The sequence below is a fragment of the Penicillium pulvis genome, assembly GCF_028828015.1.
Source record: "Penicillium pulvis strain IBT 33274 chromosome Unknown contig_23_segment0_segment0, whole genome shotgun sequence".
NCBI classification, from domain to species: Eukaryota; Fungi; Ascomycota; class Eurotiomycetes; order Eurotiales; family Aspergillaceae; genus Penicillium; species Penicillium pulvis.
This window is the reverse complement of record NW_026643075.1, coordinates 711,040-724,738: the sequence shown is the minus strand read 5'-3', so window position 1 is coordinate 724,738 and position 13,699 is coordinate 711,040. Positions and strand designations below refer to the sequence as shown.

Genomic DNA, 13,699 nt, shown 5'->3' with positions numbered 1-13,699 from the left:
ATATCTGGATCAAGTGCGGAGTTTACTCCCGAGGTTTCCTGTACCTCCACCTCGGGTACCTTAGGTCTGGAGATGACGTCTCCGAATAAACGGGGTTCCCGCAATCCTAGTGACAGGATATAACCGTAGGTCTGCGCGCATTTGCCATTTCCCCGCAAAACTCACTCCAAATCTAAACACTTTAACTTCACTATTTTGATCTTTATATATTCATCCCATGGTCAGAGTCCAGAAAAGGGTATATATATCCCTTGATTACTATGGATTAAGTTCATAATTTCCTTGTCAAGTCAAGTGCACTATTATTGTAAGCTTATGTATAGAAATTAATTCTACATATAAATAAGCGACTTTTTTTATTACTTTTCCGTCTTAACCAAGGTATTATACATAAAGTGTTATTATCTATTATAATAAAGTATTCCATGCAGTTCTAGGAGATAAAGAGCTTATTTCGAAGAATTGTACTTCAATAAAAGTTAAGTTTTGCGGGGAAATCGCTAATGTGCGCAAACTTTTAATAACCCACTATACACTGTTTTAGCCTAAACCCACGCACAACCTGATTCCTAGGCCGCGGCACTGACCGCAACCGCAATACGGTTCTTATTAACCGCGGTTATTATTAAATCTAGAAATATAACTAGACTCGTGGCCTACATATGACTGCATAGATTATACAGTTTTGCTAGCATTCTTTGAGTATTCAATTGTAATTAATTACTATAGGAGTACAGGAATCAAAGATTAGGTAGGGATATATTAACGAGGCATCGAACTATCTCCTGATACTCTTTTCGATAGGTTTAGAGTATCATAGGTAGATTCTTGTGGTTTTGGCTTGCTTCATAAAAATATACACTGGCTTCCTCCAGTACTTTATATATATCTCCACAAAAAATTAACCAATGATAACAGATTCATTTGCAACTACTATCTCTTACTACCTCTAACCTCCGAATTCAATCGAAAACTTATATTCGGAATTATGTATAACTTCCACTAAGATATATTGATATTTCTATTAATTTCGCGCAGGAATAGTGTCAAAATGTAGGACAGACTGTTATGACCAGAACATATATATTTAAATTAAGAAGAGGAACAAGTCAGCAACATGAACATCATATAACGGCCTATAATAAGGTAAATTAGCGAGATCATGCTAGTGCGGTTAGTAAAAAGATGTCCGCAAGTTATCTTACGGTTTTGCCGCGGTCTAGGTACTGATTCCCCACCTGGGCATAGCTTTATAGTTACCACCAGGTCCTCGACCAGTGACCACTTTCCAGACCTCGGTAACCTCTTCTCATTGATTAATCCGGTAGGATATCCATATATTGTATTCTTCCCTGCTCACCACTTTCTTGAAAATTCTTGAAAAACTCCACCTGATGGTTATGGCTCAACATTCACAGACCGGCACCGGTGTCACAAGGCAGACGATCAATGTTTTCAACGTCCTTATACTTATTTTTGTTGGCTTGGGTTCTCTGAGTTTTGGGTACTCTGCTTCTGTCATTGGTATCACTCTAGGCCAGCCATCATTCCTCGAATACTTCGCCCTTGACATGCGACCAGATGCAGCAGACCTGGAGGCCACTATGAACGGTCTCTACCAGGCGGGTGGCGTAATCGGCACGCTTTCTCTCCCAATCGTTGCTGACAAGTATGGAAGGAAAGCTGCTATCACAATCTCTGCAATTTTAATCATTATCTCTGGAGCCTTCATGGCAGGAAGCACCAACATTGGGGAATTCATCTTCTTCCGATTCATCTCCGGCGCTGGTAGTTTCATGATCCTGGCGGCAGTCCCGATCTGGATGAACGAAGTCGTGCCGTCTAAAATTCGCGGCGCCTTAGTTGACATTCATGCTGTGCTCGTGGTTACTGGATATACTACCGCGACTTGGGTTGGCGTTGGCTGCTATTACTGGAATGACCCACATGGCAGGCAGTGGCGGGTTCCCTTCGCCATTCAGGTGTTCTTCCCTCTATGCTTGCTAGCTGGTCTCTACTGGATCCCAGAGTCCCCACGTTATTTCGTCATGAAGGGGCGCGTGGAGGAGGCCAAATTAATCCTCGATAAGCTTCATTCCGACAAGAGTGACCCAGACAGCATCTATGCTCGATCAGAGTTTTACCAGATCCAGAAGCAAATCCTGATCGACCGAGCCCTTGACAGCTCGTGGATTCATATCATCAAAAAGGCTTCTTACCGCAAACGGGCTTTGCTTGCAATTGGAACTTGTGGCATCATCCAATGCTCGGGTGTTCTCGTCATCAACAGTAAGTACTGTACTGCTGGAACTTCTCGTTGTTCTTTCTGCTGACATACCTCAGATTATGGACCAACTTTCTATCAGACACTACAATATAGCGAGTCGAAGCAGCTCATTTACCCCGGCGCCTGGATTACCTTGGGACTTGGGATGAATTTTCTTGCCATGTTCGCAGTGGACCGTTTCCCCCGACAAAAGTATATGGCGTTTGGTATGGCAGGCTGCATGATCTGTCTGGCGGCCGAAGCCGCTATTGTCGCAGTATATGTCCCCTCAACTAATACTGCTGCGTTGAAGGCTGGCGTTGCGATGCTGTTTGTCTTCCAAGTTTTCTTTAGCTTCTTCTTAGATGGTGAGATCTCTTTTTCCAGGTCTAAAGTAAGACCAAACCTGATAATGCTAAGGTACCCAATTCTCATACCTCGGTGAACTATTTCCTACACATTTGCGCGCAAAGGGCATCTGCCTCGGTTGTGCGACAAACGCTTTGATGAACATCATCCTCTTGCAATCTGCCCCTGTTGCGTTCATCACCATCGGCTGGAAATTCTACTTGGTACTCATCGTTCCCGGAACAATCGGCACTATCGTCATGTGGTTCCTCTTCCCCAACACGAAGGGTCTTCCATTGGAAGAGATTGCAGCAATCTTCGGTGACACAGACGAGGTCGCAATATACCAAATTGAGGTCGACCACAACACCCTTGCGATCGGTGATCACCACAATAAAGGCGTCGGTGCCGATAACAAGGACAAGGCACACCAGACTATCTCCAAGGATATCGGCATTATTGAACTGGGTCGTGTCGACCAAGACAAGTATGTGTAAGCAGAGACACTTTCCCAAACGGACTACCATGCGTCAAGTGCCCCTAGAGTGATCCCATAACACGATGCAGATAACCGCCCAATAATCTGACTGCGACGCCTGCCCCTGCAGACTATCTAGTAATAGAGCTCAATGAGACTTGTTCTGTTTCGAGTCGTAAACGCCAGTTCCAACTCCAGGAGGCACCTTGGAGTGCTTAGCCCATATGATACAGTAAAGTAGATAGAGAGGAAAATACTTAATTCATCCCAAGTTTCTCCCTTTCACTTCAATCTGATCAACATAAACACACTATCGCCTATTGTAAATCCCAGAAATCTGGTGTAAGCAGCATTCGGCTGCGTCGTAGGCGGCATCTGGGATTATGCTGGTTAGTATTTAAACTTGCTGATCGAATGAGACTAATGCAATTGCGTACGATGAATTGCAGCCATTGCTGAAGGAGACAGGCCGCTAAACTCCTTTGCTTTTGTGTCGTGTACTTCGAACTTTTAATACGAGGGGATTTTTGTTGACACGGGGAACAATTCGCTTCAAATAGATATGCGTGGACTCTTTCATAGATTTTGCCAACACGAGAGTTCCTAGAGGATATGGAAGCCTACAAACACAGTGTTTCTTCCACCACATTGCAGTAGTAACTCCAATTCCTACTACCAAATCAATCAGCCTGAGGGAGTACTTGATGCTCGCTTGGTTTCATGTACCCCCCCTTCATCAAAGGTCCGTCCATAACACGGTCCCAGTGGTGATAAGCAAACATCTGATCGTTCGAGAGTTCAATATCTGCTTTGCCTCGCTTGAAAGCGGAGTCATCGTAGACGTCGATGCTGCATTTCAGGCTCTCATTCTTGAGCACCACGGCTTTGATGGCCTCGACGTAGAGCCTTGCGTCCTCCATGGCGTTGTTCAAGCCTTGTGCACGGACTGTTAATTTTGTAAGTGAGGCTACGTGGTGGTTTCACAACGACCAAAATACTTACATGGCACCATCGGGTGAGCAGCATCACCAGCCAGAGTGACCTTGCCAGCGTAGTTATCCCATGGCGCTATGTTCCCCCAATAATGGAACTTAGAACCTTCCGTTAGTAAAGTGTCGTAGCTTTCAGGAAATATTACTCACACTTTCTCCATTGATATAGATATCTTCCGCCAACCAAGCCGCTACTGATCGATATGGCTCACAGTATGTGGACAGGTAAGACCTAAAAAGGTGCCTTCTTTCCTCATCAGAAGTGGGCGGAGCTTCATCTGTCCAAATTGACAGAGTGAACTGAAAAACCCAAGTCTCGGGCTTCTTAACATCCACAATGTCGGCCACTACGGTCGGGTTAGCAAATATTGTCTTGCACTTGTGTCTTTAGAACAGACTAGTAGAAAATATATTCGTATTCTGGTAGGGATGAGGGCTCAGCTTGGAAGGACAAGAGAACGTCAGTTAAAGACATTCCAAAGTGATGAAAAGACGAAGCAGAAGAATCAAAACGAAACGAATGAAGAGGAATCACCTGCGCAATGGGGTGGCCCTTGCTCCGGATAAATAAGGCTTGCTTTTCGGTGAATGTTGGATAGGCGTTCTGCTTTGTATTAATCATACTAGTATGTACAGCCTACCTTTCCGCCGTGAGTGAAGCAATAATTCTTACCAAAATCATGATATTCGCTTTATCAAGTTGTCCAGTCTTTCTATCGACGAGGTGATCTCTAACCGCACTTCTTGCTAAATTCGGGATCAAGTACAACGGGCAACACTTGTCAATCGAGAACAGCTTACCTCCGTCGGTACCTATGAGCACGGCCCCTTTAACTGTTTTTCCGCCTTTGTTAAAGATGGCAGTGACACCCTCTTTATCAATTTGAAGATCACTCAAGACGTGTTCAAACTGGACGTCAATGTCTTTTCTAAACAATTCGCGCAGCTTCCCCCTCACAATCCGCTTCGGGTGCGGCATAGGAACCCTCGCCAGCAACTCGCCTGTGCGACCATTAACCACAGGAATGCTGCCAGCTTCAGTGGGGTCTTGTTCTTCCCATGGGTTGGTCTCTGCAGACTTCAGTTGCTCGAAGATCTTAGGAGGAAGACAGGCTTCGATGTGCTGAATAGACCAGTGAAGAGCCATAGTCCATTTACCCGACCTCTCTTCATATTCTTCTTCCGGGTACTTTTCGAAAACAGTAGCGGAGATTCCGGCCTTGTAGTCACATTTTAGTCATGGCATGTGTATATATGGTTCTTGAGGCCAACCTACCTGTTTCAGCCCTTGTGCAATGAGAAGCCCCGTGGCCCCTACACGGCGTTAATTATAAACGGCGCAAATATCTTCTGCTGTAGCTCACGTACCAGCTCCCACAATAATGACGTGAAAGTCATGACTAGGAATGGTTATGGTCATTTTCTAAAGGCTTTATGTGGTTGGTTTACGAGCGTGGAACAACTGGGCGGACCAAAGCAATGGAATGCGAAAAACGCTGCGGTGCCTCTGATATAGCCAGTCTCTTCAAAGTAGACAACACAATGTCTCTTGGGCTGATTGCAATCTGGCTTCATCGCGGATAGCAAGGTCCGAATACGAGAATTGATCGGCAGGACAAACGCACTACGCCCCACAGGGTCTGTCTCGAGAAATGAAATCCAATGGTTTGAGCTTGAGCCCCCTACTACGCAAAACATTTCGCTGAGTACGGCGAACTTGGCAAATTTTAACGAGCGTATTATGGTACGGTTGGGAGAACCTTTACCGTAGCAATTATTGTCCGCGGTGATATTTTCAGAGGTTGTGCACGGGTACTTCGGAGTAGACCTTGCTGACTTTCTTTGTAAAACACCAAAAACCTGTTTCCCAAGATCTGAATGACTTAACGTATACAAGTATAAGTAAGGAGATGTAAATTTCGTGTGATTGTGTTCTTCAATTTAAGTAAAGCCCTTGATGACGTGCTGTTCGTCTCTATCAACCTTTAGCCGAAGAAACTAAAGTATGTCCATCTTGACGGAAGTCGACTCGGCGCTTACGCTTTGTCTCGCTTCTGCAGGTCAAATTTAGGCATAACCTCAAAGTTCGGTCTGAAAGTATCGGAGCTTAATAGCAAAACCCTCAATGCCGAAATCTTAATCTGCTGCTAGGTGCAATACCCCAGGATTGTTCTGTCATTATGCTTGTCACCTCCCGAAAAAGAAGGCCGTTAGCTGAAATAGACTACACGCAAGTCTTGTTCCAGTCTCTGTCCTTTCCCTTACTGACGACTGCTATAGTAAATCCTGACGATCAATTTCTGTGATCGAATTCGAAGGCGATGACAGAAAAAAAGAGGCAACTTGAATTCAACACGCAGCAGGGCATAGGTATTTGCTGCAAGGTACTTTCTAGGTGATTCTGCTCTCCAATGGCTTTACAACCTCACCTCGGAAGCTGCGGTTTCTTCTAAGAAAGAGCTTAAAGCCAGGCTCGTTGATCATGATGGGTTACTTGATGGCGAAAGAAACTATTCCAAGTCAATTTTTGGATTTTATCAAAGTAATTCCAAGGGCCACATTTGAGAAAAGGGTAAGCAAGCACAAGTAAATCGAAGCCAATCGATCATCAAAAGTGAAGGCGAAAAGTCTGGACACACGCAACAAAACACGAATAGGATTGACACAAGGAGACTTGAATAAAACGAGTGAACAATATCCATAAAGTCTCACGGCTTAACCAAAGCCTTCAAGCACGGGCCTAAAATCAAGCCAAATTAGCAAGCTTTTGTCAAATTTCTACAAGACCATCACCCCCTTACATTAGGATCGGAGTCTTTTGTACAAATCAGGATTGCGAATCGTGATGAGACCATCCAGATTCGCGGCTTTGAATTCGTTTGCAACAGGTGTGGAAATGGACATGGCAGAACTCTCTATGGCAGGGGCAAGGTGTTCAATGGCACTCACCTCCAAAGCAGAACCGGGATTGTAAGCGGCATTGATATCAGCAAAAGATCGTTGCTTTCTGACGAGCGCTGGTGATGGCGAGAGACTATAGGCCTTCGAAGATGATCCCGCAATCTTCTTACCCAAAGCATCTGCCGCGATTGGCAAAAGAGTGCTGATCACCTTCGGGGCGGCCTTGGATACAGCACTGCCAATGACCTGGACCATAGACTTGATACCGTCGAAAAATCCTTCAGCGCCAAACAGTGACTCCGTCTGGGAATGAGAAGCGCGGTCAAAGTCATTTTTGTCAAGCTTCATGACAGCGCGAAGGGCAGCCTCTGCCATAACAGCGCGCTTGGTGAGCAAGGTGGCAGCAATCAGGTCATCATTGTCCTCAGGCTGGGATTTGGACACACTTTCTTCTCCAGATGGTGCCAATGCGTTGTTCAGAAGCTGCAAGCCGATCTTGGCACCCTTGAGAGCGAAAGGTGCCGCCTTCGTCACGGCCTTACCAATAAAGGATCCCAGTCCGTCGAAAAAGCCTTCCTCACCATCGACAGGTCTGGTTGCTTCCAGCAGACCTTCCACAAATGGAGCTTGAATCGCATCAACAGCGGACACAGACTCTGCGTCGTTTCTGATACCCCTGAAAGCGCCAAGCTTCACATTGTCACTCTTCCTCATGTAGTCCTGGGTAACAGCAATTCTCAGTGCGGAATCCTTCAGCAAAGGAGTCATCTTGGGGGCAAGGTTGGTGACATGTGGAGCTAGTTCGGAATAAGTAACTTGCATGTCGCGGAGGAGTTTCTCTGTCAGCTCCGAATCTTGGATCCTGAGGACAGACTGTAGTGTTGCCTCGGCGAGAACAGCACGCTCCGTTGCTCCCTGGGTTGCTTGTGGGATGCTCACGGTAGTAGACTCAGCACCAGCGGCATTGGCAACAGCTGAGAGGGCAGCACCAGCAACAGCGGAGAGGGGCCCACCAAGAGGCCCAAGCAGAGGGGAGGCAATTGGGAGAGCGACTTTTCCTACCCGAGCAACAACCCCAACGACAGATTTGAGAGCATCTAAAAAGCCCTCCTCTCCGTCAATCATGACATTTGGGGCCGGGATAGCATGATAAGGGAGATCGGTTGGGATTTCACGACCTGGGAGAATGGGGTTTGTTGTGGCAGTAGACAGAGCATTGGGCTTGACAAAGTTGACGCCAGCAATAGATGTTACCATTGGGTAAGATGAAGTCAAGGCCGAGATGTAGGCGTTGTAGTCATTTCCGTACTGACCTCCGATGGGGCTAGCAGAATTCTTGTCAGCTCCACCGTAGCAGTGGGCTCCAATAGACACCTGAGCGGTCTTCTTGCGGAGAACAGGAGATCCAGACTGGCCTAAATTTGCCCAAAGGTTTTCGTCAGTCATCTATTCTTACCAAAGGGGTCGTAGCATCCGAAAATCATGAACTTACCACCAAAGGTAGACAGGCGGTACTGCAGCATCTTGAGAGCGTTATCTTCCAGGTTGTACTTGATGTCCTGGAATAGCTCATACATCTGAGCGCCAATCTCATCAATCCCATCGCTATCCTCGAGATGCATATCTCCTGGATATCCAACAACACCGATCATCTCGGTTCCCTTCATCGGAGTTGGCGCAAATGAAAAAGTGCGAAGGTTGCCTGTGAATGGTGCTTCAAGCTGCACAAAGGCAACGTCGCGATGACGATTATCTCGGCTGTCGATCCACTCGCCAGTGGTCACGATCTTCTTGGCAAACCGAGTCTGCACAGACGAGTCTTTCAAAGAGTCGCGACCATTGTAACCAATGTGGCACTGCATAATGCTAACTCGGCCAAATCCTTGCCCATCATTTCCGGCGTGGTCGTAGACACAGTGTCCAGCAGTAACGAGGATGTCCGGGCGGATTAGCCAACCCGTACCCATGGACGCCATCTCAGCTCCGGGAGGCATACCCTCGTAGGACATTTCCAATTTGACGATGGCTGATTGTAGAATGTTAGCTTTCATATGATCGATATTTATGGCGAGCCATAATACGCACAGCGATATTTCCCGCCATCTTTATAATCAGTTTGATCAACCCTGGCCCGGTGATCAGGCTGGAAGACGGCTTCGGGGTTTCCCCCACCTTGGAGTAGAATAATACTCTCAGTCGGGGGGAGCCCTTCCTGTCTCTAAGGTCCAGGTGGCGGCTAGGCCAGTATATTGAGAAGGAGCTGCCATTTGTGGTGAATCTTGAGCTCAGACGAAGTTATGAACAAAGATATTGAAGACAGGCTAGATTGCGTGGGAATGGTTTTTTGAGTGCTGATGAGAATAGAACCAGAAGTGAAGAAGTAGGGCTTTATATACCTATTTTGCTCTAGGCACCTGTCTCCGTCAAGTGCCTTCTTGGTTCTTTGATCGGCTAAACTGGCCAGCTTCGAAAAAAACACTCATATGTCCAGTCTCATTCTCAGCTCGTCACATTCAGCCATATTGTACCGGTTCGGTGAGAACGTCTGACCTTTCCCGGCTAGCCTGTTTGAAAGGGAGATATAAACTTAGTCCACTCAAATGAACGAGCTCATCAGTAGGAAATCGGACCAAAAAGCCGAGCCTTAAATTTTCCAAGGCTTGGAAATGCTTCGTAGATAACAGGAAACTAATGGCGAGGACAAGATACGATATTTACGCCGGTAAGAATCCCGAACAATCAATTCGCCAGAAGACTATATTTGGCTCAGCGGACTCTGTGAAAAGCAGCTACTAGTAGCAAACATTCTTGCGATATGCATGTACTTTGGCCTTGATCAGGGCTAATATGTCAGGTACAGGAACCGGCGACGCCGTGCGGGGCAGCTTCGCCATAAGCCCACTTGTGCTCTGGTCAACATTTGAGCCCATGCAGTGTGTATAGCAGTGGCGCTAATAGCTCAGCTCTGGGCCCTGTCATCTGCGGGGTTTATTCTTCACGAAGAACACAAGACCGAGGATCAGGTGGGGCACGGATTACTGATCATGGGGTGTGAAGAAAAGAACAGAACATATTGGTGATTCTGCCGGTCAATTTTGCCGATGATTAGTTTTGGGCCTAGTATGGTCCATTGACGAACTTTGCAGAATGGACTTGTGAAAGGATACTAATGAGTGCTTAAGCTCTGGAGGAGATGATGACGGATACAACTATAGCAATGTGTATCGAGTTATCTAAATTGCGTTCGGGTAACATACTAGTAGATAATGCAAGGCACAGCTCCTTAGCAAATCGCCACTTCCCACAGTCCTTTTTTCTTTCATCTTAGAAACCCTTAGTCTAGGGCCAAGGATGCCCTCAGCCAGCCTCAACCACCACAGTTGTGGAACCTTCCAAGATTATATTGTCGAGTTTGGCAGAAAGCACCCGACGGATCGGGCCGTTTCAAGCCACGAACCAATCGGCAATCATTGCCATATTCCGCTCCGCTAGAGTCTAGAATCTCATACTGCAGGTCAATCACCCGGCTAGCTCATTGGGGTAATTCTATTTTGAATGGTCTCTCGCGACACAAGACATAGCACCCGTCGACTGGATATCGCTTGAGAAGTATCAAGAGTATCCGATTTGTTTGCTATTCAATCAAATTTTCTCGGTTGAATCAAGCTGTAATCTTTTCCCTCAATTAAATATTCCATTCTATTTCACGGCAGGAACAACGAGCATGAAACAGTGTGCTTGGAATAAGCTATGAAACTGGACTTTGGAAGCGGTCGGCAAAGAACCCCCGGTGTCTCCTGCTCCCACCCTTCAGCTGCGTCGGATTCAGTTGGAGAGTCGGGATGCCAACCAGGGGCGCAGCCATGGCACTGATAGAACAAAACCTTACCACCACAACAAAAAGGTAAAACTGATCCTCTCTGGCGGATCAAAATACGAAGAATGCGCCCGACACTGCTAGAACAAAACCTTGACCACCACCACAAAGGCAGAGCCGATGCTCCCTGGCAGATCAAAATACGGGTCGTGGATTTTGTGTTGGATCTACCTCAGCAGAAAGCATTTGACCTGATCAAAATAATCTTGGCGGGTATCAAGCTGGTTGGCGGAGACCCCTACCTTCAACAGCATTTGGCCACAGATGCATGAAATTGGGGGTTAGGTGGTGTGCTGTTTCAACTGGAAGAGGCGGAACCAGGGACCAAAGCGTCAAAGTCAACTATCAAAATGAGCAGGTCGTGATGTATCTGTCATTCGTTCTAACTCTGGCAGGGTCAAAGTACCACAGGACTGAGAAAGGAGCTCTCGCAGTAATGAGGTGTGTGGAAGCATGCCGATGGCTTAACAAAGGAGCAAAATACGACAGTATTTTGTATAAGGATCACTCGGTGTTGAAATGGCTACTGGGCACTGGTGCAACGGGTGCGAGATGTGGCGCTGGATCAGATCCATGGGCGGAATTTAGATGCACGATGGAAGGGCCCATATAGGGTATCCCGAGTTTTGCAGAAGCACACATCGGCAATTCTGACTGAAGTGGACACGGAAATGCAAGTGGGCAAGCATCATTTTGAGCACCTGAAACTGTCCGTCCCCAGGACCGAGAATGTGGAACGAAAGCACGATTGCTAGCGCAGAGGACCAGAGAACTGCTCGAAAAAGGCAAGCAGGCTCGACAACAGCAGAAAGAGGAGGAGGATGGGGCAAAATAAAACAACTCCAATTGAGCGCGAAATGAGGTTTTTAATGAGCTTGCAGTTGTACGGTTACGCGGTTATGAATTTCATGATTGTATCACCAACTTTTGCATGGGACCATTCTTGATTTTTGTCGACTATAAATACCCTGAATTGCTTCATTCTTTTCCTCCTTTGCAACCTTTCACCTGACCAAATCTTCATATTTTGATTGTCCAAGAAGCCCTCTACTTGTTCCCTACGAGTGGCTCAACCATCAGTACGTGTCATTCTACTAACCTGCCCATGATCTGGGAATTTGAGGGCATTCGCAAAAGTGAGAGGAAAGTGAGGTAACGACGGTCTTATAAGGACCTGGTTTCGATTCTCTCACTTCGCAAACGAGCTTGAATTACCCTAACCGAGCCTGTTTATGCGGGTGCCTGCGACTGAGAAGCACTCACGGTCAATGAAAAGCACCACGTGCACCCAACTATCACGAAATAACCAACAAGGCTAATTTTCACTTTCATTTCAGTCGCAATCATGTCTACTCGGTCGACCAAGAAGAAGAAGACTGCGCCTGCTTCTGATTCTGAACCTGACACTCCCGCAAAAGTTGACGTGCAAGCCCTGGTGGACCCAGTTTTCAATGGCACCATGTCAAAATATAGAGCGAGGGACAAGAAACTGCTCCCGAGGCACTTGCAGGAATTGACGGTGGATGAACGCAAGCAGTATCTACCCAGCGTCTCTGATCTGGACACCCTGGCATGGTTCGCAAAATCAGTTCGGATCGATTTTGAAAAGATCTATGCCAAGACGGGGAAAATGCGAGGTCCTTACGTGTGATATTTGATGAGGAGGTCGGAACACAACAATGGCCACATCAATCCAGTGGAAGTTTTGGTGGAGAATGTCGCTAGTGCAGCGGTGACCATGGTCAGCCTGGATCATAAAGTCACTACTCGCGGGGAGACCCGAAAGATTGTTGCACCTAATCATCAAACTCTACGGGTGGACCCAACTGAGCCTGGTCATGATACATGGCTGAGCCGCAAAATCCAGTTGAAAAGAACTGATACTCCTCCAGGAAACGCTACTCCTGCTCCTGGCAATGCACCTGGAAATCCTGCTCCTGCTCCCGGCAACGCTGACAGTGAAGATGACGAAGAGAATGGCGATGAGGAGGATGGCGATGAGGAGAATGACGAGACCACTACTCGAACTGTGAAACACAAACCCACTCGCAAACGCAAACGGTCCAACACGAAGACTGGGAAAGTCGCAAAATCGAAGAAAATTGCAGACGACCGTGACCACAAGAACAACCCAGAGAAGGATAAATGCGACGACGACAGGGAGGAAGAGGATGAAGACAGTAATGTGCCCTTGAGCTCCACTGTTTCTGAAGCCGACGTTGACCCACAAAATCCGTTCAAGATGGCAGAGCTACTGGGAAGAGTGCCATGGGACCGAGAAGAATCGGAACTTGCTGATAAAATACCAAAGCAAGAAGCCCGATTGGAGGCCTTGAAGGAGTTGATCTTACAAGACCTGGCAAACGCTGATCTCCCCAAATTGCGAGAGAAAATCTTACAATATTTGTTCTACAGCATACGAGATTCACACCAATGAAATTTGATGACGAGCGAACTGATTCGAGCGAATAAGAAGATGGATATGTTCAAGCAGCAACGGGACAAGTTAGAGCTACAGATGTCCACCATCCAGGATCAGGCACAATTAATCGAAGATCTCAAGACACAATGCGACCGTGCTCATGACGAATCTGTGGGATTGAAGGCCCTCAATAAATTCCTGGAAGACAAGTGGCTACACGCACAAAAGGAGGTCAAGGAGCTCTTGATCAAACTGGGAATGAATATCAGAGATTCTGTGCCCGGACAGAAGGACAAAACTGGTGAAGGCGGACTTCGCTCGTCGGTAGAGAAGTGAGTTTTACATAGGGATCATTTGCTCTTTTTGATTTTGTGTTTGTGCAAGAGACAGGGACGGTTATCATACTGAATTCTCC

The 13,699-nt window shown here is 46.7% G+C and overlaps 6 protein-coding genes across 6 annotated transcripts; 4 read left to right on the top strand and 2 right to left on the bottom strand.

Annotated features, from left to right (window-relative positions):
* Positions 1-1,400: 1,400 nt before the first annotated feature.
* On the top strand, positions 1,401-3,111 carry N7503_004546 (uncharacterized protein; the record flags this gene model as incomplete). The annotated part of the gene is made up of 3 exons (XM_057064093.1): positions 1,401-2,289; positions 2,344-2,634; positions 2,687-3,111. The coding sequence occupies 3 exons, from the start codon at positions 1,401-1,403 to the stop codon at positions 3,109-3,111; spliced, it is 1,605 nt and encodes a 534-aa protein (XP_056921836.1).
* A 661-nt stretch (positions 3,112-3,772) lies between these two features.
* On the bottom strand, positions 3,773-5,504 carry N7503_004545 (FAD-dependent oxidoreductase; the record flags this gene model as incomplete). Its single annotated transcript, XM_057064092.1, has 8 exons — positions 3,773-4,038; positions 4,095-4,182; positions 4,235-4,462; positions 4,620-4,688; positions 4,758-4,831; positions 4,886-5,303; positions 5,361-5,398; positions 5,453-5,504. The coding sequence occupies 8 exons, from the start codon at positions 5,502-5,504 to the stop codon at positions 3,773-3,775; spliced, it is 1,233 nt and encodes a 410-aa protein (XP_056921835.1).
* Positions 5,505-6,886: 1,382 nt separating this feature from the next.
* Positions 6,887-8,994, bottom strand: N7503_004544 (trypsin-like serine peptidase; the record flags this gene model as incomplete). The annotated part of the gene is made up of 2 exons (XM_057064091.1): positions 6,887-8,400; positions 8,478-8,994. 2 exons carry the CDS (start codon positions 8,992-8,994, stop codon positions 6,887-6,889), a joined length of 2,031 nt encoding a protein of 676 aa, XP_056921834.1.
* Positions 8,995-10,927: 1,933 nt separating this feature from the next.
* On the top strand, positions 10,928-11,134 carry N7503_004543 (uncharacterized protein; the record flags this gene model as incomplete). The annotated part of the gene is made up of 1 exon (XM_057064090.1): positions 10,928-11,134. The coding sequence occupies one exon, from the start codon at positions 10,928-10,930 to the stop codon at positions 11,132-11,134; it is 207 nt and encodes a 68-aa protein (XP_056921833.1).
* Positions 11,135-12,207: 1,073 nt separating this feature from the next.
* On the top strand, positions 12,208-13,299 carry N7503_004542 (uncharacterized protein; the record flags this gene model as incomplete). The annotated part of the gene is made up of 2 exons (XM_057064089.1): positions 12,208-12,499; positions 12,560-13,299. 2 exons carry the CDS (start codon positions 12,208-12,210, stop codon positions 13,297-13,299), a joined length of 1,032 nt encoding a protein of 343 aa, XP_056921832.1.
* Positions 13,300-13,338: 39 nt separating this feature from the next.
* Positions 13,339-13,620, top strand: N7503_004541 (uncharacterized protein; the record flags this gene model as incomplete). The annotated part of the gene is made up of 1 exon (XM_057064088.1): positions 13,339-13,620. One exon carries the CDS (start codon positions 13,339-13,341, stop codon positions 13,618-13,620), a length of 282 nt encoding a protein of 93 aa, XP_056921831.1.
* Positions 13,621-13,699: the final 79 nt, after the last annotated feature.